The sequence below is a fragment of the Melanotaenia boesemani genome, chromosome 10, assembly GCF_017639745.1.
Source record: "Melanotaenia boesemani isolate fMelBoe1 chromosome 10, fMelBoe1.pri, whole genome shotgun sequence".
Taxonomy (NCBI): domain Eukaryota; kingdom Metazoa; phylum Chordata; class Actinopteri; order Atheriniformes; family Melanotaeniidae; genus Melanotaenia; species Melanotaenia boesemani.
The window spans coordinates 25,371,051-25,397,098 of record NC_055691.1 but is presented as its reverse complement, the minus strand read 5'-3'; the positions used below and the strand labels follow the sequence as shown (position 1 = coordinate 25,397,098).

General features: G+C 39.1%; 1 protein-coding gene across 7 annotated transcripts in view; it reads right to left on the bottom strand.

Annotated features, from left to right (window-relative positions):
* The window catches only part of megf11 (multiple EGF-like-domains 11), an 80,731-nt gene that overhangs the window by 10,804 nt on the left and 43,879 nt on the right, over nt 1-26,048 (bottom strand). For all 7 annotated transcript variants that reach the window (XM_041998110.1, XM_041998112.1, XM_041998115.1 and 4 more), the window contains 9 exons: nt 16,941-17,187; nt 16,736-16,856; nt 16,236-16,372; nt 14,670-14,882; nt 14,008-14,182; nt 7,614-7,734; nt 4,488-4,651; nt 4,259-4,361; nt 1,341-1,487 (listed from right to left, as the gene is read on the bottom strand). In XM_041998110.1, coding sequence (XP_041854044.1) covers nt 1,341-1,487; nt 4,259-4,361; nt 4,488-4,651; nt 7,614-7,734; nt 14,008-14,182; nt 14,670-14,882; nt 16,236-16,372; nt 16,736-16,856; nt 16,941-17,187 — 1,428 coding nt within the window. The remainder of the gene's footprint in view (nt 1-1,340; nt 1,488-4,258; nt 4,362-4,487; nt 4,652-7,613; nt 7,735-14,007; nt 14,183-14,669; nt 14,883-16,235; nt 16,373-16,735; nt 16,857-16,940; nt 17,188-26,048) is intronic.

Below are 26,048 nucleotides of genomic sequence, written 5' to 3'. Positions count from 1 at the left end.
AATCAGTCACCAATGCTGGATGGAACAAGAGGTATATAATTATGAGACACACAATGACAAGAGCGATCAAGGGAGTAGAGAAAAATCAAGGCCGGAGGAAATATAGCAGAAAAGACAAGGAGAGGCAGCAAAGGGAGGGTGAGAGCAGAAAAGTCAGTCATTATTGTAATCACTGCCATTTTATCTGCAACCACAGACAGAATAGTAAAAGAGTTAAGAAAACTGTTAAAGTCTGTTTCATGTCAAGTCTCAAGTGCAGTTTTATGATCTGATTATGTCAGTAAATACACAAGTGAGTGTTAATAATGCAGATTTCATTAAATAAATGTAAACCAGCAGGAATTCAAACACTAGTATAAAGGTTATTTTTACAAACACTATACAGGAAGTTCAACAGACCGAATATGAAAAGAGGATGCAACTAAAACTGGATGGTCAAAGATATCAGCACTTCCATTTTCATTTAGAAAGAATTTTACTCCAATGTCACTATTCTCACGAGACAATTCTTGTTTTTTTTTTTAATGGACACTTGAAAAAAAAACAGTCGCGACTTTGACTTGACAACCATTGAAAATGAACTTTATCCAGTGGGTTCAGATTTTAATTCAAGCACCAGGTGGGATACAGTTTTATCACTCTCTGGAGAAGCGTGTAATCCCCCAATTAAATGTTTAGAGGAAAAAAAAGAAGAAAAAAAAACAAACAAAAACGAAGCAAAGAAAAACAGACACACATATAAACAAAAACTGCAGTTATGAGATTTTTACCTGACGAGTAAATTACCTGTGCAAATATTGAATTTGTTGGCGTAATCATTTCATGCAAGCGATGCACACACATACAGCTTGTTCAAGTTTCCCTCTTATATTCCACTCAAATGGATGTTTACAGGTTTGTGACTGAATTTCGCTCCCAATCAGTGAACCCCTCACTTGAGAGCGGCTTCAGACAGACTCTTTTCAGAAACCAGAGCTGGCGGTCCCAGTGAGCATGCCCACTGATGAGCCTCAGGCGAGGACTGCGAGTCTCCCACTGTGAGCTGGTTGTTAAGGACAGTGTAGGAGGATGTGGAGTGAGAGTGTTTATGTGTGTGTGTCTGGGGGATGCCGTAGGGGTGATTAAGTGATAGCTGTGATGAAGGATTTACACTCAAACCATTATGACCGACAGCTGAGTGCCTCTCCTCAGTTGGCACAGCCTTTAACAATTCTTAAAAGATCAAAACAAGGTCAGTGCTGTGATGGAGTTTGTTACTGCGCTGCTCTCAAGACTCAGACAGTTCTTTTTATAAGCTTTGGATTGAGAGAGGTTGCTTCTAGAAAGAGTAGGAAACTTACTTCTTTTGCACGAGGTCCCCCTGTATCCAGGTGCACACACACATGTGCCATCCTCAGGAGAGCAGGACCCTCCGTTCTGACAGGAACAGCTGACTGAACAGTTGGGTCCCCAGAAGCCTTGTGGGCACACATTATCACAGTGGATTCCTGCAGGCATATTAACAAAACAAATATTCAGTGAATGCACACTAAGAAGGCAGAACATTGGTATGCTCAAACATTCCAAATAGGGTGCCATCTGTAAAAAATACATCATTACAGGGCAGCATTCACTATGCCGGCTCTTAACAGATCTTTGCAGGTTTATTTAACTGGCATGGATCCTCAGCTGGCTTTGGTTTTAAATAAAGCATTTGAAATGTTTTTTTTTTTATTATTATTATGTATTTTTTTCAATCTTTTCTAGCTCGCCCATCTTTTACACTTCATTTCTCCTTTCCAAATGTATTTTATATTTGATCTGACTGGGGCTCCTTGCCAGTGCACTGTGTTGATTAACAGGGTTGGGCCTCCAGAGAGTCTGAGCTAGTCTCCCATTCTCTTTCAGCAAAGCTGGGGTTGTGTACAAAGCTGAGGGGAGGTACTCAGGCTACAAGAGCACAGTCTGAAAGTGTCACAGTATGTTTGGTGCAGCTCCAGCCAACAATTAAAAAACACTGCATCCACACAGGGTTCTCACTGTGTGCATGAATGCATTAGCACATCCATCAGAGCCGTACATTTTCTCTCTGCCTTTCAGAAAAGTGGGATGAAAGGAGAAAAGTCGCACATAGTGGGCTACATACAGACATGGAGCTTTATAAAATGTAACGTACTGTATATCAATGCAGCTGCACATGCACACACTTTGTCACACACTCACATGCAAACTCTGCAACCTCCTGAGCACCAGCCACATTCGAAGCCTCATTTGAAATTTCCTTTGAATGAGAATATCTGAGAAAGGTGTAGCCCTTAAAGCAGCATTAGTGCAGTACCTTTGAATTAAACCTGGACTAAACTCTGGGGACTAATGTTACACAGTAACCACAGCACCTTAGGGCAGCCATTGAGGAGGAAAGGAGAGGAAATGTTGGTTGTGATGTGGTGTGATTTAGTAGGGAGCCAAGCCGTGGACATCAAAAGGAGGGCAAGGCATGTGAGAGTGTGTTTGAGGTTCTGCTAGGCCAGCCAGGAAAAAAAAAACCCAAAAAACAAAAAAAACTGTGACTGTCTTTACTGTTAGAAAATGAATGCAGACAGAGTATCACATTTCTCAGTCTAATGGTGGCAAACAGAGAGACTCTGGATGTCTTAAGAGGGAGAAAGAGAAGGAGTGAAAAAGCCTGAACTGAAGTGTCTTCAAAGAAGGCTCTTTGCTGCAAAGTGCCAGAGGTTCCAGTATCCAATTTGTACAAAGGGAACATAGCAAAGCAAACCTCCCTTTCCTCTTTTTTATTTAGCTTTTGCTCTTAGCGCGTATAAGCACACACTTACATTACCTGCTCTATGACATGGGCTAGCATCTCTTCAGAAGTGAAAGGCAAAGTTCTTTTTAACATGAAATAGCATGAAGCCCTAGCATCAAGTCTTTTTAAATAACTTTTGTTGGCTGATGTCAGGCTTACAACAGCTCAGCAATAACAGCATAGGTCAAAGACAGCTTAGGCATTTGCATGTATACACCCCTAAAATCAAGCTTCTCAATACTTCATGCAAACTTCATAATGACACCAACAGCAGGTTGACAGTAGGATGCCATAACCTGAACCAAACACACTCAGTGCTCATATGACAGTACAAAACAGCACCAGACTTCCTGTAAATAGCCATTTTATTCCATCCCTGACTTGGTCCCATGATGATTCCCGTACAGTCTTCTCCTTCACAATTTAAGTATGCATGTGTGTGTTTGTGCGACCCACTGGGCTGCACACTGCCCCCAGCCTTGCACCCTAGTGACTCAATTAAGGCTGACAGATGGTCCCGACCTGTGCAGGATTCAGAGCATGATAGGCCCGTTTTCGTCGGCTGTTCTTGCAGCTAATAAAACCTACATTGTTTCCCAGAATAAATGCCTTAAGCTCAGGAGGCTGAGTGGAGTGGGCTGCTGAGAGCTCATAGACTTGACCTTTCCTCCTGAATCTTTTCCCTCCCAGACTGCTCCTCTCTACCATGGCTCAGAGTCCTGGTCCTCTGCTGGCCGCCTTTATTTGACATTCAGATATGACGATTCATTTTTGACTATAAAGATCCTTACCCTTCCTGTGACATTCACACTTCCACCACCAACTCTTTCTATGTGAGCAAAAGATATAAATGACAAGAACTGACACATATGTCCATGTAAGTATTTGGATTAAAGTGGAATCAAAGTTCATATGGAGGACCTATGATGAGAAAGAAAAAGTCAATCCTCTGATGATTAAATGTGGAAGTAGATTCAATAAAACTTCACACAATACAACTTTGATTAATGAACAGAACGAAAAAATTTAAATATCACAGCCTGTGTCTAAGAATAAAAAAATCATTCTGGGCCAGTCCTTTGATTCAGCCTTCAAACATTTATCTGATGATTTAGTTCAGTCATTGTGCAGAACCATTAAGCATGACTGCATACCAGCATCCAGTTTACCAGCCAAGAAAATTAATTCAGCGCTCAGTTCCCATTCGACTACCCCACTAGCTCAGTCGAAAAACAAAGTAAACATTTAATTAAAGAAACACAGCTTAGAATTCTGTAAACATACTGTACAACATAGACCATCAATGCCTTTGCATATTTTCCTGTTTTGGTAAATCAGTGTGCCTGACTAGCATCTGATGGATTTGATTTAAGGCTGATGAGGACTACAAATGTATACAGTCTCTAACTCTGAGACTATTTCCGTTCCAGATGTGAGCCTTCTCTGATTACTGATGAAGCATTAACAAACCTGTCCATCCAGGGTAGCAGCGACAGTAGCCAGTCACAGGATCGCAGCCATCAGCGTGGTGGCAGTCACAGCGTTCACGACACTCAAACCCATAGGTCCCATCCTGGGGGATGACAAAAACTATAGTTTAAAAAGCAACACATGGCAGCTACTAAAGGTTTAAGGATATTCCAAAATACTCAAGACCCACAGGGCTTTTACTGCACATTCTTATATAGAAAAGACTTACAGGGCAGGACTCATCACAGTGCTCTCCCCTCCACCCAGGAGAACAAGAGCAGGTGCCATCTACTGGGTCACATGCAGCTCCACTGGCACACAAGCAAGTCTGATTACAGCCAAGACCCCACGTACCACTAGAACAAAGGATGGAGCAGTCCACACCCTGCCAGCCTTGGGTAGAAGAGAGCAGAGACATATTAAACAGTTTGAAAGTTTTTTTAAATGTAATTTTCATGAACAAAGCTATGGTATATGATGAGACAGAAAGAGTGAATCCTCTGGGGCTGGTTGTTCAAACGGTTATTGAATAGGATCAAATTTTGAAAATGGGTTGTTCAAAAGGGAAATCCGGATTTCGAAATCGGCTTGGATCACGTAATTCAATCCTAGTTGTTATCTAGATAAAACCCTCAGTTTGGGTTGTTCAAAACTTCTGAGTAGGATCTGGATAACTTTGATCCAAAAAAACTGGATTATTCTGATCCCAACTGAGGGTAGGATTGCAAGGCGGATTTCAGGAGGAAACTGCGGTAAAACCCCAGATTGTTGCATCTGACCTGTTTAACTGTTACAGTGATAAAGTGGTTAAAATAGACACCCGCAAACAAATTCCATAACAAACACATAAAACAATTGATTTTTTGTCAGTCAGCACTGCAAAATCAGAAAAGAACCTATCACAAATAATGTCTAACGATTGCATCCCTCACTCACTACACGTCCCGTCCGTCCCTCATTCTGACAGAATGCCAAAGGTTGGGCTGGTACCTCCACACCGGGCTCAGGTGCGTCATTAACATTGTCACAGAGAGGGACAGTCCACCTGGTAGCAATGTTGTGCAGGACAATACATGCATGTATTATGTTACATGCTACCTGTGGTTCCACTCGCAAGTAGTTATGTTATGCAAACCATCCCTTCTACCTGTTATTCTTCACATAGATGCCAGGCCCCATTGATTTACATGCTGGAAATCTAGATTTGGTGATCCTGAAAAACGGGATTCTGGATCATGGTGATCACATCCTATTTTGGTTTGAACAACCAGGGTAAAAGTTAACTGGATTATGTGACCCGAAAAACGGGATTCCCAAATCCAGATAGCTTTTATTTTTTTATTTATTTTTTATGTTTGCAGGGATGGTGGTGTGCAATCAAGGGTGGAGCCAGAGAGGGGTCTGACCTGGCTGAGTAGGTGTTAAAAATAGTTGCTGGTACCAGGTGCCAATACCCATGAAGATTTGTGGTGTACCTTCCAGCACCATCTACCCCCTTGTAAGCATTTTTGAGCATGCTATCATTCAGTAGTATGTTACAGTGTTACAGTTTGCAAAGGAAAACATATAAGGCATGTGACTTTTTTGTTACTTTGAAAATTGAGTAATTTTACAGTTTTGATAATCAGGTGTGAAAGTTTAACGCAATATAAAATTTAGTCATGTTATGATTTTAATAGACAGAAATAGTCATTCTATGATTTTGAATCCCAGAAAGTAAATGCATTGCATAATGCCTACACAAAAGATCTAAAGTCACATGTCAATTCAAGTAGTGTTCCTATTGAAAAATAAATAAAAAAACACAAACCAGTAGAGCAAACTTGGTGGATATATCACTCTGAGGTCTTGAGTCTTCTCAAGTAGTTTGTCTATTACTTTTTTATTGTCTTGAGTGCAAGCATAATGAACAAGGTGTGAATCTAACCAAGAACTGTGGATGTGAACTGCGGATACTGTGTGCCAGAACAGCAGTTATCAATCACAAGGTAATTTTGTCCAAAAGCCTTTAATGTGGCATCTACTGCACTCTAAACGGGCCAATAATGTGCAAAATGCACAGTGTGCATTGACGATTTGATCGAAAACTCAAAAGGCACAGTTTTACTGAGGAAATAAATCATTTGAAAAGTATGGGTCTTACATGGTAGCCTTTCTGAAGGGTGCATACATTTTTTTTTATTTATTCGATTTTGCATAGAACTTTTCCACTTGTCATCTCAGTATAAAAACGTAAAACCAGAAATTAATGTGTGGGAACAAATGTTTTCATTGTATTTGACCACTGATATATTCAGCGTTTACTTTTTCACCTTGTAGCATTTGCTCAGTCTGTTCAACGCAACCACACTGGTTGACCTTCAACAACTCCTGGTTGAAGAATGGGATGCCATCCCACAGTAAAATGTGACCAGGCTGACCAGCATGAACAGGAGGAGTCAAGCTGTCATGGCTGCATTTGGATCTTCCACACACTACTGAGGTCACAAACAGCGTAACATGAATAAAGTGTAAAAATCTGTGTTGTTTTGTTTCCTTATTACTGTGGAGTGCAATCATCCAATCCACAGAGCAACTCAAAATAAGAGTGAATACCAAGGGAAAATTGCTGGAGATTTTGGCACATTTTATGGAAGAACTAACAACACGTTTAGCTGTGTTGCTCATTGAACAAAAATTTGATTCTTGCAAGTTATATCTCATTGTAAAGGTGACTAATCACAATTTCCAATGATTTATAGAACAACACAAAATAATAAAGCATATACATGATGAAACACAATTTTCCTATTTTTGTGATTATCTTATAGTCTGAAAAATTAAAATACATTTTTTATATGCGATGAAAGAGATGTTAAATCCTAACCTAGGATTATAAGTGTAATTTGTAAGCCAAAAAAGTACCATCAACAGCTATACATTTATGATTATCATAAATTTGTCCCTATATAAATAATATGTATAGCTTATGTCAGTGTTTCCCAGTCCCACCCTGCAATTTACCTGCTCCAACATATTTGGTTGAAATGAATAGGTCACAGTTAGTTAGTGGTCTGGCGCATTTAAAAAATGCAGAGAAAAGAAACCTGAGATCCAGGATTGAGAAATGCAACTTATTTGATCATTTACTGAACTAAAAACTGGGAATACAATAAATGAAGGTTGGGACCAGCTGGCAGTTGTGATACAGTACTTACAGGAAAACAGAGAATGATAGAAGATTTATGTGCACAAATGTCAATTTGTGTGAAAATTCGACCTCTCAGCTCAAACATTATTCTGTACAGTCAGTACATTATACTTCATAACATAAAGAGCTTGCTTTGAACTTCCAGCATGAGTCATTTATTCTTACCTTCCCTGCAGATACAGGAACCATCGATCGGTGAGCAGGATGCATGATTGTGGCAGGAGCAGGTAAACATGCAGCTTGGTCCATACAGGCCAGGTGGACATACTGTAGCACAATCCTCACCCTGTGAGGGAACAATGCAAAGTTGTAAGACAAAGATTTTGTAATGAATGCTAACTTGGGCTTACCCAGTTAGGAATGGCAAAGTCTGAATGCATACAGACAAAAGGAGAAAGATAGTTCATTGCATTTTTTCATAGCTTACTGTTTACTAAGACCAGTTATTTTATATCTGTATACAGAAAAGGAGCAAACGAACTTTAAATTCTAAGTGGAGTTCAAGTGAATGGGCCACACTTGATCACCTCAAGCTATCACTTCCTAGCTCCCAATTATGCACTCTATATATTCTGACAGCACCCACTCCCAGTCATGCTTTTTCAACTCTGCTTCAGTCTATCTCAATTTCTCTCAACATCTCTGTTTAGAAAGATTCTTCTCTCTTCTCAGCAGAGACTGGCAAGACTCCAAGGCCCAGAAATCCACAGTCCTCATCCATCCTCCTCCAACCAAGCAGTGACCAAATCTGCCCTCAGTCTACACATCTTCACTTCATTAATTCAACCATTTCTGTTCTCATTATACTTCAATTACTTTAGCTGTGGCCACTGCCTTGTGAAACGAGTAGTGGAAGACGCAGGGTATATATTAACATGTATTCTGCGAGAACTTTCCAGTTCTGACAATGTTGGCTTCACTCAAAATAAATTGAGACAACAGCAGCTTATAATGAGAAAATATGAAGTATTGATATCATTAAAAGTATGTACACAAGTTCGAAGTTGCTGTTTGCAGTCCTTGAATTAGAAGAAATGTACTTTTTAAGGGGATGTCTGATTCATGGATGTTCATTTGCATTTCAGCTAGTGACATTATCAGAAGATTAGAACACTGAATCAAAAACATGTGTGATGTCTGTGCTCACATTACACTGTGTTATAATTTAGAAAAAAATCTCTATTTTTATTTATTAATTAACCTATGTTATACACAGCATCTCTTCCTTCATTGCCTCCACATCACTGCTACAGCTCCCACTTTTGACTGGGTTGCTGCCTGAAGCCAGAACTGTTAAAAATGATGAGACTGTAAACATGTGAAATGAATTAAAAGGTGTTTTTTTTTTGTTTCAATGCAGAGTGATCTACTTTTCAAAACTTTTCCACCTTTCAGTTCTTTTGCTTGAATGATAGTTGGATTCTTGCAGGATTCGTAGGATCACATTTATGAGAAAATGCATCTCATCACCCAAAAACAGGGGTTGTGCGAAGTCAACGTCCAAAAGTGGAAGCGACAGATGGACTATATTTAAGTCCTTATTTAAGAAACGCAAAAAAAAAAAAAAAAAAAACAACAAAAAAAAAAGACCAACACCAGTCATGTTTTTGCCCCATTCTTTGTTGTGTATTACCTTTGCAAAATGTGTTGTCCATCTGCAGCACTTATTATAGAACTCATGCTCAAGACATGATGTGTATCGAAAGAAGCACCACTGTCTAAACCCTCATTAGGTCAACGGTGCGAGTTAGCAGTGGCAGGGATAACAATATATGAGGATGTGGCCACAGCAAAACTAAGAAAAAGGGGTAAAAACCAAGCAAATAAATTCCACAGGGGAGAGCAGAATCTCCTAGGCATCCCTGACAGCTGGCAGCACTCACTCTGCTATTAATGAGAGCACCAATCAGAGATCGGCAGCCATGCCTTTTAGTCCCTTGCCATTGCATTAGAGTGAAGCATCCAGTAAAGGACATAGAGTACTCTTTCTATGTCCTCTGCAACAGACTGTCATTAGGCTTTCTCTTCTTTAAAGGCTGAGCACAGCCAACCTCTACTAGTTTTGTCCCACCCTCAGCTGGATATCACAGTCAGTGTTCGGTTTCCCACACCCTCCCTTTCAAACTCTACCTTGAGTGACAGGTGACACAATGATTTAGAGTTCCAATTAGAGGCCCATAGGAGTCCTGGGTGGATCTTGCTTTGCTCACCAGAGTGCTGGGGGACTGCTGGCTGCTCACTCCTCTCATTATCATTTTGAACTCAGTTTAAACAGGAGGCAGGAGGAGATGTGCCAGTGGACGCCAGGGGCAGAACACACATCTTAAAACATTTCTCCTCCCCGTACACCACATAAAAGCGCCTGTCTGCGAATGAAATTTTTATCAATCGGCTGCAATAACCTTTGTTCTGCTGAAAATGACAGCTTCAAGACTGCTAACAATAGCAGTTCAGTTACAGTTGTTAAGCGTGGATAGAAGTTGACTAGCCGAGCGGGGGTGGTGGTGGTGAGAGGGGGTTGCGTAGATGGGGCTGGGCAGGGAGGATTCGGTCATTCTTTTTAGAGGACAGACAATTTACTGGTGACTGGGCTCATGGATAAAACTTCATGCAGCCACAAATGACCACATAGGTTTTGCTGTATCCATGGCTGTGCCGAATTCCACTTGGCTTCACCTTCCTAGCGCAGACAGACTTGAACTGCTCTCTAGAGTGGAAAGGCAGCTCTCTCATTAGTTATCTGATTCATATTCCTTCAGAGCAGGGAAGGACAGAAGTCTGAATGAGGAGAATCATTATTAATACACAGGCTGTCAGTCCATTGCATGAGAGCAGTAAGACCTTACAGAGCACAGCCAATGGAGGCGGCAACCAGACCTGAGCCCCTCAGAGGCAGCCAGGTTGTCCTTGGCTAAGACACTAAATTCATACCTATTAGTTGCTTAATGTAATTGGAGTGTTTCTTTTTTCTTTTTTTCCCAGAAAGCCACTAGCTGAAACACATTGATTAGACTATTACCCATTGAGACTAGATGCAAATGGCACCACTAATTACCAATCAGTCTCACTCCTTAGCAGTTCATCTAACTGCTGGATGAGTGAGTGCAGTTTAAATTTCATGCAGCACTGCAAAAACGAACCTATGAACCTTTGGATGAGGCAAGAAAAACCCTAAGAGAAGGTATTATGATTTTTCTGCACCACTACAAATTGCACATTGTAATCTATTTCTAATTCATTAATGTTGCAGATACAGAACTGTCAAAAGACCCTGTAGAAACTGTACATTACTGTGTGCAGAAGCTACAGATTGCAAGGGACAATGCCTGAATAGGTAACATGTAATCACTTTGTCCCAGTCAAAAAGAGCATGTCCAATTACCAGAGCTAAATCAAGCGTGCAGGTGCTCAGTCTGTTCCAACACTTTGCTTGGTTTGCCCCCCGATGGGACTCCAGAACAAAGATGCAGTGGGGAGACTTAGTCTTATCGGCGCTTCCCTGAGGAAGTGACTTCACTTCCAATCATGGCCTCAATGCAATCATCAGCCACATTTTAACAGCTATACTTGATAATAATCATGTAGACTACTGTGCATGCAGCTCAAACAGGTAGCAGCCACACATCTTTGCTGAAGACAACATGTCTGTGTTGTTTTGCACAGCAGCGGCTTTGTCAAAATTACAAAACAAAAAAAAAAACAAAAGAAACACAAGTGTTCACTTCTTCTTTCCCACTCACAAACACACCAATCCTCCATATGAGCTGTGTCTGTTCCCATCTGACTGCCTCCCTTTATATCCAGCTTTTGCCCTCTAGGTCTATTTAATAGATCTGGCAGCCTTTCCCAGCAGCCGCCAAAGAGAACAGGTGGAGCAAATTAAGACACAGTCTGTAGCCCGGCTCTGCAGCTCAATTCACCACAGTGGCCCCCTGTAAGACACAGGCAATTTCCACTGAAATGTAATATTGGCAGACTTGTACCCACTTGGTTTCTGTTGCTCTGTAACTTCAGATTGCAAGAAAAAGAAATACAGTGGGGAATCTGGTTGAAGTTACCTAACTAATTTGACAGCTGAAAAAAGGGGACAAGATGACTGCACAAAAAACAGCTAAAACAAAATTGGTCAAAGATTACATTTTCTCCCACTTAGTGTAGGAATGCAGATCTAAGCATGCTCTTTTCTCATCATTGCAATTGTAACTGCACAACTAATTGTTGATATCTGACATGGTTGTAACATAAATGAATTACACTGAAGCAACGGTGTAACAGAGCACATCCATAATAAGGCAATGATAAAACGTCTCACCTTGTTCTTGACTGAGTACAAAAAGCTGCACCTGGGACCATTTCCAAGACATTACAACCACAAAAACATATATTTTACAGCTACAGATAACATGAAAAATAAATTAAACCTGCAACCTTCACAACTAAGATTCATGTGGGAGAAGATTAAAATATTTCAGAGCATTAAGTAAGAAATACTCAAACTTATATATGTAACTATTGCTGCATTAAACAAAATGGAGATTTTTATGAATTTGATAAAAAATAACAGGGAGCAATGTTACAGTGGCAGGCATTTTATGAGAAAAAAATTAAACTAAGTGGATGGTTACAAACTGAGATAATTCAAAAATATATTTGATTAAAATAGACACTTGTCAGTTTGTTCAGTCATTTTGTCACAAAGCCCTGGACGTTTTATATACTGTTGTCACATGTGTTTAAAAGTGGTACTAGAAAAGTGTGATTGAATTAATGTACATATTTAGGTCTAGATTTTTTTATTTTTTACAAAAATTATGATTATGTTTTATTCTAATGAGTCCTGGTTTCTTTCACATAACACAGTGAGGCCTGACACAAAAAAGTGACTGAAAAAGGTTGTCTCAATTCCAATGCTTAGACCTTTTAACTACTGTTAATGTGGACAAACACTGAAAGTTAACAATTATCAGGGAGAGTTAACTGACTGCTTGGTTCTGTCAATAAAGTTGTTAACATCTGGTTCGATAAGAGTACAATTATTTCCTTATAAAACAATGTAACATCAAATTCATAAGCAATTTTTTATGAAAAACATTATTTTTCATGCAATCACGTCATTGCAGCATGTTTATATACTCCATACATGTACTTAAGTTGTCCATATCACAGCTAATGAGACGTACACAACATCATGGCAGGAGCGTATTCATCCCTGATGTTATTTGTCAGATTAAAATATAAATTATAATCTCATCATTATAGTGCCTGTTTCATAGATTAATCCCCTCATACCTGTTCTAGACTAGCATGCATAGTTTTAAAGCTACTGTCTGCCCACTTTTTGCAAATCTCATGCTAAAGATTTGAAGGTTTGCAACCTTTTAAAAGGTCTTCAGCTACCTTACAGTATATGAAGCTGTAATATATACAATATGTATTACTTTGCCATGCACTAGCAAAGCTTTGCATTTGGAATTTAATAGAGAGAGAGAGAAAAAAACTTCCCAGGCCCTCTATAGCAGTAATCAGCAACTAGCTGTCATCAAGTCAAAACTGGCCCGCCAGATTACAATGAGAAAAAAAAAAAAAAAAAAAGAAAAAAAAGTGAATGTTTTGCCACCAGTTTTAACAATAAACACCACACAGCTCTTCTAGTTCTAGCAGAGTCCCATGTCTGCTTAAACACTGATGGGTAAAATGAAGGGAGCTAACACTGAAACTAGCTGCTGCTTCACCCAGGAGTAATCACCTTCCCTCTGCCTCCCGGCCTCGGTTTGAAGGTGGAAGCAGTAGAGTTTAGCAGCTGTTTCTGTCTGAGTTTTCCTGATAGTGAAGGCAGCAGACCAAAGCAGCACGGTTACTAAACCGTCAAAGAAATGTTGCTTCAGGAGCAAAAAGACCAGACGGAAAGACAAGGAAAATAAGTTGTTGTTGCTGTTGCTGTGCCCCAGGTTCAATCCTGAGGTCTCCCTGACCCACATTCTCATCTGCTTGCTGAACAATAAAGGACATAATAAAGAGCCGACAGAATGTTAAAAATATAAGAAAATAAAAGACTTTTTGTGTATGGAATACACACATTACACAAATAAATACATGTTATATATGTGTATATATATCTATATCTATATATATATAGATATATATATATATATATATACAAATGTAGCTGCTGACCCCTACTCTACAGGGTTAATTATTTATTTTTATTTTTTATTTTTTTGTACATTATTTTACGTATATGTGTGGCATAAAACTGTACAAAACTGATAAATGAAGGCCACTGTTTTGTAGGTTTTAGATTTTTCCAAACTTTAACTTTACTTTTTCAAATTAAATGGAATTACTCAACAACTTGTCCTCAACTTTTCCACAAGCCTGTTAATGACTCAAGAATTTGAGCCAGGTGACTGCAAGCAAGGGAAACATTTAAAATCTGTAGGAGAGTGGCCTTAAGAACCGGATTGGACAAGCCTGGTGTAGCGTAACTGTACTGCCATCTTGTCCTGTCAGTCTCAGAACAGAGATACAGCTTAAGAAAAGGTCAAATTGAAATACTCACCATGAAGCCAGGGGCACAGATACAGGCACCTGTGACAGGATTACAATCAGCTCCATTGGCACAGCTGCAAGACAGCGTGCATCCCTCGCCATAGAATTCAGGCGGGCAGGTCTCATTACAGTAAAGTCCTGTCCATCCCGCAGAGCAGGAGCATTCACCAGAAAGTGGATGGCAGCTACAACATAATGAGAGAGAAATATGGGGTAGTAACAGGAAGAAAGTGAGAGCGAGATGAAGTTTCTGTGCTGAAACTATCCACACTTCATTCTTGAACAGGATCAAAGTGTTAAGCCATCGCCAACAGCAATTCATCCATCCATACGTCTACGCTCATGCTTCAGATAGATGAGATGTCCCTTTTCTCCTTCACTCTGTAATGATTTCTATGGCCAATGCCTAACTCCTGCCGGAATCAGAGCATTAACACTGCATTAACTATGAATGCAGCTGAGAAATTATGAATGAAGCAAAGGTCGCGATTAAAAGCTAACTGGATGACATGGCCAAGAGGTGTCCAGACTTCAGAATGAGCGCTGGCTTAGAGCTAAGTTGAGACAAAATTGAGTCACTAGAGTCTTTATTCATATTAAGTTACAGAAGGGCTTTGCTTTGTGGCTCGGCTGGAGTGAAAGTGTGTGGCCTTGAACGAATGTCTCACTTACCTCACAGTGTTGGTGGTATTACAGGGGCAGTACTTGTCACAGATAAAGCCATAGAGACCTGGAGGACAGAATCTTTCTTGACAATTTGGACCTTTAAACCCAGTTTCGCACAGACAAGCACCGGTGATGTGGTGACACTTGGCACCATTTTGGCACTCGCACCTGTGGTTACACTGTGGACCGTAGGTGCCTACAGGACAGTCTTCTTGACATCTAGAGGAAACAGGCCAATGACAACACCTTCAATGATCTATAATCCTTAATCTCTTAACTGTTTGTTAAAAGAATTAAAGCTGTATGATGCTAGCGTTTAGGTCATTACCACAAAAAACAAACAACAACAAAAAAAATACTTAACAGAAAATTAACATTTATGTACAAAATGATTAAAAAATTCAGTTTATGTCATTTATGCAAAAAAAAAAAAAAAACAACTTTTTCCAAAAAGTTTTACTTCAGCTACCATCACATACATTATTAACATTTCAAGATTTAAATTATGGAATTTACTTGGAAACATCAAGACCAACATGTTCAAACTTACTGAGTACTTTCCAAGGAAACCTACAAAGCACAGCTTGCTGTGAGCACTTAAATATCCCTGCAGGGGCTGGATGAGACTTTATAATTGTCATCAACTACAGAAATAAAAATTACTGAGGAGTTTCTCCACATGAAACACAGAAGTAGATTAGAAAACTGATTCGGGCTACACTTTAAAATACTGATTTTACTGTTAAATTCTGGTGTAATATCAGTCTCTGGAGTTGGACAAAGCTATTTTGACTAGTATTAGAATACATATTCTCATTACATTAGAATATGTTTAAGTTATGTTTCATGATTAAATTAGCTTTAGTTTTAGTTGTAACAGAGGACAACTATATCATTATACTAGACAGGAGAAAGTGGGGTTGATGCAATCTCAGATTATTCCTGGCAGGTTAATTCGCCCGCTACTGACAAAACGAATGAGGGCAATTTTGTAAAATAATAAAGTAAAGGAAAGGTCTTGTAAAGGAAGTGTTTCCATCAAAGAGACAATTGCTTTAGCTGAACTAATAAACGCAGGTTGCTTTGGGCTGCTCCAGCAGGCATGGGAAACTCAAAAGATCTGTGGATTTCAATGAGACCTTAATATAAGTCCATTACTTATAATTAATGAGGAGAACCCAAACAGCATGTAGGCCTTGGTGAGATCAATGGACTGGCTGCGAGTGGATGTGGATGAAAGCTGAAGAAATTAAACCTTGCTGGCCAGCGTGTAGTACAAGATTAATTTCACATAAACACTTCTATTAAAAGTGTCTACTCTACCTTCAGATTGAGGAATGGGTGTTTATAGATGCTTATTTTGCTTGAGTGTGAGAACATAAAAAAAAAAAAAAAAAAAAAACAGTCAGGTTTGCGCCTCATTTAGAAATCCACAAAGAGAATAGGCCAATGAGTGGCTGTCTGGATAAAACCATCCTTTTGCATTAAATACAAATATCAATAAATCATCCCATTGACCTATTTTTAAAATAGGAGTGAAAAGTTTTAACGGCAGAGGCATCAGCTGCTTACCTGCGTCCACTGAAGCCAGCTGCACACTGGCACTGTCCCGTAACGTGGTCACACAGTCCACCATTGCGACATGAGCAGTCTTTGCTGCAGTTAATACCATACTTGCCAAGAGGGCAGGGCTGGGCACAAACTGAACCCTTGAAAAAGCAAAATAATAAAATAAATAAAAAAAAACATTTTATGACACATATCACTCACCACCAACCAGGACTTTAAAGCCAGCGTACCAGAAACTGTACAATCTGAAGTCACTGGTGTTTAGATGCTGCTGATGCATGGTTTCTTTTTGCTTGTTTGTGGACTTAGTCTTTAAAAGTACAAGTAAATCGTGCAAGAAATCATTTAAACTCACAGGGAACTTTAAGCTCGACAGTGAAAACCTAATATTTTCTTTTTTTAAAATCTGAAACAACAATGGCATTTCTTTTTTTTTTTTTTTTTTTTTTTCCTCTTTGAGGCATTTTTTTCTTCATGAAATTCATAGCGGTTGTTTGACCTACCGTCCACCCGGCAGGGCAGGAGCAGTCTCCTGTGATGTGATGGCATGTTCCTCCATTTTGACAGGGGCACCGCTGCTCACACTGGGCTCCATGACTACCAGAGGGGCAGCGCTCTCCACAGCTGCCACACAGGTAAAGGATAAAAATGTTTTTACATTTTTTTCTGAGAAAATATCAAAGGAGTAAACATGTCTGTGGTACTCACAAAGCTCCTGTATACCCCGGTGCGCAGATGCACTCTCCTGTCTCATGGTTGCAGGTAGCACCATTGAGACACTGGCAGGGTAACTGGCACAACTTGCCATAAAAACCATGCTCACAGGGCTCCTCACAACGCCATCCCTGGTACCCATCGGTGCAGACGCAAGCACCTGTGATCGGGTTACACTTTGCCCCATTTCGGCACTGGCACCGATTACTGCAGTGAGGCCCCCAGAAGTCACTCTCACAGCCTGCGGGCACACAGACACAAGACATCAAACAGGCCAGAATAACAAACACAAAGATGGTATGCACCCCTATTCACCCCGGAAAAGATCTTAAATCCTAATAGTTATTTAAAAGCAAGTAAAGTAAATAAATTATTCATAAGTAATTTCTGTAACACATGTAATAGTTAATTATTAATAATAAATGTAATGGGAATTACTTCTTCCAACTAATGACCTCTTATTTCAGACATAGCCTTGATGATTCATAAGATGAAAGACAAAATTTCACAGTTCTAATATGTGTAAACTGGGCTTTTTATCTTTAAGGTTAAAACCGGTGATCAACAAATTGTATGCAAAGTGAATCAGAACCAGCTAATGAAACTGGAGTTAAAATGGTATCCCTCTAGCCAAGGGTTAGTCTGTGGCGTTAAAAACAACACAATGAGTCAGAAAATTGCTGTTTTACGTGAAACGTTACACTGACACTGGTTTTTAAGTTGTTTCCGTATATTATTTAAAGTTCAAGTTTATTTGTATAGCACATTTACTACAACCTTAGGTGTCCAAATTGCCGAACAATAAAACAACTACACAGTGAAACAATAAAACTCATAAAAAAAACATAAGGACGGAATAAAAAGCAAGCATAAAAAAATAAATTAATTTAAAAAAAAGTCAAGTACTGCTGTATATTACTGCTGTACAAGATCTACATGCAACTAATAAAATATACAGTTTATTTTCAACAATGTTTGTGATGACAAATTATATTTAAAAGAAAAAACATGACCATTTTCTTTCTTATTTTTAAACTTTTTTTTTTTTTTTAATCCCAGTTAAATAATAAATGAGCCTACAACTAAATGCCACAAATATACAAAGGCAAAAATGTAGGATACTGAATGATGAAATGCACCATCGCTGGGTTTGATCTTTTCATTGAACTTTTCCAACAATAAAAAACCAGAGCAGCCACATTGTTTATATTTCTTCACTTTCTTCAATCCATCTCAGGGTCACACACTGCATGGGGGATGAGAAACACCCAAGCAAAAGCTCCCTCAGAGGTTTCTCCCTGTCACAAACCTGAAGTTATATGGGCAAATATAATTAAAAAAAATAGACAGGAATAGAACTGAATTAAAAGGATTTGAATGGAATTAGAAAAAGTACTGAAACATGTCCTCAGAGAGAAGATTTGGTCAGAAATCAAAACAAGAAATGCAATCAAATCCCATAGTTGCCATTTTAATATAAACATAATCATTTCATAAAACTTCTTTGGTTGCAATAAAATTCATTATTTCCAAAACTGGTTCTTACCTGGGCATGTTTATTGCATTTTAAATAAAATTTCAGCTGCTTCCTTTGCTCCAAACAAATACAATTCTGCATGAATAACAAGTAAAATAAATGAATATACATAAACAAATCTGCAAACGGGTTGCTAATAGTGAAATATATGCTACTGACTGAATATACAATATGTGCTCTTGACACATTACAGCTGACATAATGAAAGGTGAGTTCAATCTGCAAAAAAGTGAGCACTTTTAAACTGTTGATGGGTCATTTTTCATATATAACAGTTTTCAATTTTTCTGAGCTGGAGTTGTTAGCAAAATTGTCAACAGGAAAAAAAATCTTTATAATTACTTTAACAATGAAAAACACTATTCATAAATGCTAATGTTTTAAACCTTGCTAAATATCCTGATTGGTTGATCTTATAAGTAAAAGCACAGCAAGCATTTTCTAGGAGTAAAACCAGGATAAAGCCATGGTCGTGCTCAGTGAAAATCATGTGTAAATCATCTGGAGGTACCATCTTTGAACACCAAAAATAATTCCGACAGCTGTTAACTGGTTAAGTTTTAAAAGGGACAATAACTGAATTACATGAACTAAAGTAGAGCTTACTGATACTTGTAAGTGATACCTGAGAGGAAAGATGGAAAACCTCACACCTCAGGGAATTGCTCTGTTTACAAAACTCAATAAAATCTATAACTGCAAGCAAACACTAATTTTCAAGGTTAAATGAACAACTTGCTTGTATGTGATGAACAATCAGTGCTAAGATAGGGTAGAAGGTAGTCTTGACTCCCACCGGGGTAATTGGTCTTCTGAGAGACAATTTAGGTGATTGTCGTATTCTTGATGTCTATCCATCAGTAGCATCAGGAGTTGTATTGCTTCATGTAGAAGAACAGCTTGAGATCAGGCCATCTCAACAGCAAGGACCACGAATATTCCACTATTGATTTTCACATCATTGCAGATTCGGTTTGAAAAATGTAAAGACACTACACCCCCTCATTGTATGCTCGCTTTGCCAGAGCTGTGATCAGCCAGTGTAGGAGCTTAATGAATCCTCTTTTGTGGACGGCACTGAAGCCTGTTTTTCCAGGCACACAGCAGGAAGATGATCAGCCCTTGGCTGATACAGACAGGTTTTCTCTGAAGGGGGTCTCTAAACACTGGGTTAGTGCAGTATTACTTCTGCAGTTGGACAGACTAGAGGCCGCATTACAAGGCTCCCACTGATTTGATCTAATCTGCTGCTGGCCTCCAGTCTGCCATGAATGAGTTCCCTGAAGGCTGAGCTGCTGCCACGCAAACGACCCAGGCACATTAAATCTGAGGTGTGCAGGCGGCTGCAGTAATGGATGAGCAGTTTAGCTACAACTTGGTTTAGCAGTCTATCAGTACTCATCAGAGCCCACTCAGCACATCAGAAAAATAGGCAGCATCCACATAACTCGAGGCATCATCACCTCTGGTTTTAACTTAAACCTGGGTCACATTAAAAGTGAGAAACTTTTATTCTCTCATATATATATTTCAAAACAGGATGTCAGTGTAAAGAAAAAAGTGCTTGCAGAGCAAGCGACCATTTTTGTCGCTTTGGATCTTAACTAATGTTGCCTTAGGAAGCTTTAAACCTTCTTAAAGCTTGCAGTTAGAGGCCTCAGCACATTGAGAGCAAAGCCCATTATCTTGCTGCCTCTCTGCTAGACAAAGGTTTCCAAACTTTACCCAGTAGTCTCTCACTTCCCAGCTCTCACAGCATTTAACTGTGATTAAGGAGTCAGAGTTCACAACGAGCTGCAGGCAAAAACAGAGAGAAACAGCACAAGAAAGTTACATGTGGCATAAAGGCTTGAGTTTCTAGAGGGTACAACTAAATTGTATGAGGTGATGAGGACCCCTGTGGATTGTGGTGTATTGTCAACAAATCCCACACAGGTCTGTATCTAGGGAAGTTACAATCCATCTCATTAACTCATCTGGCCTGGGTCAGTGTGCCTAACCAGAGAACACATGCACCTGTAAGCCTGAACTCTCAGTGCTCACAATGCATGACAGTTAGAATGTGGCTAACCTCACAAACACACAGAAATGTTCAATCCCAAGATGATAGACAAAATCCTCTTGGGTGGAACAAAACAGATCACGGTTAGAGGTATAGGCAGGTAGTAAACTTCTGAAGGTGGAGTCCAAAGAACAGACTGAGAGAGCCATCGTGGTGGTTGCTGTGCTTTGAAGTGTGCTCAAGAGTCTGCATAATCAGAGGCTGGCTGCAACAGGATTAAAACCAAACAGCTTTCAGCAGCTGACTTTATCCAGGCATTCAACTGAACTTGGCCTCAACAGCAAAAAGTTTGTCACTGTTCTCTATAAGGAGAAGTGTGAGCCACAGAATGCCCCCATAAGCTTCTCAAAGCTGAATTCAAAATGGTGTGAGTCAAGCTCTTTAAAAAAAGAGGATGTCTTTCTAAATTCTTTAGTTTTATCCTTCATTTATTCAGCTGGATACAGGACAATAGGAAACTTCAATTACAGCCCAATCACGTCTCATATAAACGCTGGTCACTTGAGGCTGCTGGGGCAGACAGCTATGTGCCATTTCCCCAACTCTAAGTGGAAAAACCACATTATTGAAATTGGAATATTTGGCACACAGTCCTACTTCACTCCCCACAGCCAGAGTCACTCATTGTCACATAAAACAAACTGTGGACACTTGAGGGATAACTTGGCTAAAGACATGAAGGAGCAATGCTCTGGCTTTTCACTCCATGCTTACATTTAGCAGAGCTGGTAGGAAAGCAAATCAGCATGACTCACTTTCTTGATGAATATCCGGTATTGTCTCAGGAGAAGCTGCAAGTTCAATATTGTTTGATTCATACTTTCACCTTTGTTATAATTTTTAAAATTGTGCTTCATGGCTAAAACATAAAATGGCACAAAGACACCTGCTTTTATTAGATAATGTTACCTTTTATTTTAAAAAAGAAGAACAATGAAACACTTTCCCTAAAATTTAGCTGACACGAGAAGATCCATGATTCTGCTGTTTGTAACAAGAGATATTGAATAAAAGACTCACATTAAGCTATTCATTGCAGCTTCCCTGACTCGATGACGTAGACTAATAGAGTGAATAGCAGACAGGGTCTAGAGGGAAAGTGATGATTGGGTGTTAAAGGAGAAATTTGCACTGAATGATAAATGTCTCCCTCCATTGTTAAAACCGAGGCTGTAAAGGCTGCCAATATGCCACAAGACAGGCGCTACTGTTCTGTCCTTGTTCTGCTGACATCTGTTCCGCAGTTATTTATTAGTGCTCAAAAAACCAAGACACAAGTAAAAACTTAAAGATACATCCACAAGAGCTTGACAAATGGGATTCTAAACATACAGAAGAAGCTGCCAAAATTAATGTGGGCCATTCTGCTGAATTGGAATAACAACATGCTCCAGCTTCTGCTGTTGGGCGTGTATTTTGTCCTGCCCTAATTCATCTTAGCTGAGCCCCTGTGTGTTCATATTTCCCTGGGGGATGTGCAGCAGAGGACTAAGCTAACGCAACACAGTGACTCTAAGAACAGTTATCTTCCCTATAATGCAGCATATGCTAACTCCTGATACCACCTTGCACTTGGATAAGGAGTAACAAGATCTGACTGTTGCCTCTGTGGAGCCACAAAACTAATGACTAAATAAGTTGATTCTTTTAGGACTACACATTACTGATTAAAAAGTCTGGCTTAGTTGTTTATCCAAAGGAGGATCTGATAATTTGTCTGAGTCCTACTCAGGATGTGAACCTGGATCGATACAGGTACAGCGGGGGCCAGCAGCTACTTCTTGAAGTGCAGCACTAACAGGGTTAACAGGTCCATCGGCTGACCAAGACATACAAGGCCAGATCTTCTCACACTTCATTCTAAACAAGCACTTAAAAGTAAAGCTACTTAAAAGGGCAACCCCATTTTTCTAATAAAGTTGAGCAGTAATGCAAGCAGGCTGGGAGAGAGGCTTTGCCTCAGTGCAGTAAACCAGTCACTTGCTCAACAGAATCTGACATGGCTCATGAAACCTTTCGGATCAGCAAATTGTTGTACAGCCCACTGCTCCTTTAAATTAATAATTTACCCTTCACCCTTTCCCGCAGAAAACAAATTCTTTGTTGTCTGTGCCACAGGACATAAGCAATAAAAGGCAATCAAAGCAAAGGTAAGTGTTCATACGACACAACTACATAGAGTGGATGGAGTTTGTGTTAAACTATAATTGTACTGCATCTCAGACATAACTCAAAACAGTCACTGGGATTGACTGGACCATTCAAAAACCATGCCACACTGATAAAATGGAGTGTAGCCCTACTTAATTTGCACATATCGATTTCCTATTTTCAATTATTAATTCTAATTAGGATGAAGTCGAATCTGCCATGGGGCAACAACAGTCAATGTGAAGGGGTGCAGTCGCAGTAGAAACTGATAAACATTCATATGAGGCCAATATTGGCTGACCCACTGCTACCGCTTTACACATTTCAAAGTTAGAAAAGCAAAACAATAATTATATGCAAAGAACTGTGTACAACTAATACATAATGCATATGTCAAATACTTCTCAAACAAATAAAATGCTGCTTTTAAATGAAAGACTTTACTCTAAATTACTGTATTAAATTGGCTTTACTACTCAGTGAAAATAAACAATCTTCCACTATTACAGGTATATGGGGAAACCCTAACCCAATTTTTACTTAACTGCATTTAGAGGAAGCACATCCATTTACACTGAGAAAATAGATAGTTTGGTTTCTGTTCAGTAGGTACGGTTATAAAGATGTGTAACAGAGCAAATTCTTTAAAATACTCTCAAGTAAATTACATTGCATTACAGGGCTGTACAAGTGAAAAAAGAAGTGAAAATACAAAGTCAAGATGAGATAGCACATGACTGCATGGAAGTCCTTCTTATGGCCTCTGAAGTATTTTCTACATTAGAAAAATCAAATCGTTATCTTTCACTAGCAACGTCTTTTACTTTACAAGCAGTGCTGCAGAATGGGGACTATCGTTGTTCCTTAGGTATCCTAATTAGAGATCTGTCTTCATTTGCAGAAGTGGTCTCAATAAGTGGGGTACTACACAAGTTGCAGACTTTAAATTTGTGTACATGGTACTGAATACTGCACTGGCCATCCTCCAGCAAAGACACTGTGTGAAAGGCGTCTCACATGACACTGAGTGAGGTACCTTTTACGAGAGGTGGCAATGCCAGGCATATGTAATTTTAGGAATTAGAATTGGGTGCAGGATTGTTCAAAGTAGCGCAACATCAATTATCCTTGTATGATGTTGGGAAGCTGTGAAAAAAGTCGCTTAAAGCAGGTTCTGGTGGCGTATTGCCGAAAATAAAAAACAAAAAAAACCCATAAAAACTGCTAGCACAGCATGGCACATTATAGAAACAACATATCATTTACCAGCTTGCAGCTGCAAGAGCAAGCCCTATGTCCCACATTGAGTGTCACACAACAAAGGAATTTTAATTTCACAGTGTATGCAACAACTGACCATTATGCACAATTCATCGACACCCAGCACTCACACTGGCATGCTCAAATCAATTTTAACCTAGATTTGTTTAATTTATTATTGCATTCATTCAAAATTTCTTTGTGTTTCTTTTATCCCGTTGTTATTCCTAAAACCTGAAAACAAACAAAAATAACTAAAACTAAATGAAACCACAAAGAAAAAATATGTTTTGATTTTGTTTTTGAATAGTAGCAATTTTCATCACTGATTGATTTTCTCATTAATCTCTGCTAATTCCAATTTTTCTTGTTTGTTAAAATGGAAAATACTGTGCTGACAGATACTGACCACAGCTTAATCTGATATCAAACTGCTTGTTATGCATAAAAAATGCTCAAAAACTATTTAAATTTCACAGACAAGGCAGAAATAATTGGGTGTTTTTAGCTTGACAAACAATTTGAACAATTACTAAGTTAATACATTTGATTATAATTAAGTTTGTCCAACTAAATTGTCAATTAAATGAAAAAAAAATGTTTTATTTCTTAATGTAAGAGCAAGCAAGGTTGTCATATTGCTAAAAGATATGAGGCAGGAACATAAATTTATGAAGGTTCTTTCAAAATACCACACCACATGACCAAAACACTCCAACAAATACAAGCACTTGAACACCTAGGGATTTATCTAATTTTATAGACTAACACCAATTCCAGCTTTCATTTATTCATATTAAACATAAACACAGTATTTGCAATATGAAATGTTACTGGTACAAAGAAACTATGTCCCTACAAGCTTCAGATATGGCTTTATTCCTTCAGCATAAGTCAGCTTGAACTTGAAAATTAGACTTAAACAGGAAAATTTTACATCCATTTTAAAGCACATTTAACTTGGTTTTAAACATTTTCTGCCTTTTGTTTACACTTAAATACAACTCATAATTCCATCCTGTAACATACCACCTCTACAAGCGGCATGAGGAAAATACTTCTCATACAAATCGTTCCAAATCAGAGGTGATGTCATTGTTGAGGCTTTTGCTTTTACAAGCTATGGAACTTGCATGGAGAACATTTGGTGCTTTTAGCAGGGGTTAAACACCAAGGAAAAGTGGTTAGGTGCAGCAGCAAAATGCAGCTATTTTAACACGAACTATGAACTATAACTTTGAGATGGCAGGATGACACTTCATTTCCTGGTTGGGTTTAATTAAAAATTTAAAAAAAATTTGTAGTAAAAATGGAAAACAATTCCAGTTGAACTAAAATACATTCTTTTTACCAAACAACTGTCTCCATAGTGGACGCTGTTAAACATGTTGCCATTGTTATATGTCAATACAACATGCTATGGTAAAACCTTGTCATTTCTTGGTTGACCTTGAGTTGTAATACCACTTGGTTAGGGCTTAAAAAACTTATTGGCTCACAGTCACTGACATAGACTCGGTTCTACCCTTCATGCAGTTGTTCTCACAACCAAGAGGCAACATATTTTTTGATATAGTCTGTCTGCATGCATGTACACCAGACTGGCACATGATGTTGGGGAATGCAATCGTGATTTTCCTTTAACCTTAAACATGCACTACCAGTCAAAAGTTTAGACACATTTTCCCATTAGATTCAATGGGAAAGTGTGTCCAAACTTTTGACTGGTTCTGCATACAACTGACAGTGGAGGTTTTGTCTGCGAGTATGATTTGATCAGACTGGACTAACACAAAGTTCCCACAAATGAAAAAACTCCTAATACGATGATATTTTGACAAGCTGAGCAGTGCGTTTCAGTATGAGATGTCGTATGGGATTTTGTATGGGATGTTAAGGGCAGCATGGTTCAGTTTGTAGAGTGGTTGCCCTACAACCCAAGGGTTTCTGGTTCGATCCCGGCCTGTCGAGCTCTTGTAAAGGTGACCCTAAGCAAGACACCGAACCATGCTCCTGATGGGTCATAGTTGGAAGCTTCCATGTGCATGACAGCTTCTGCCATCAGTGTGTGAAAGTGTGTGTGAATGGGTGA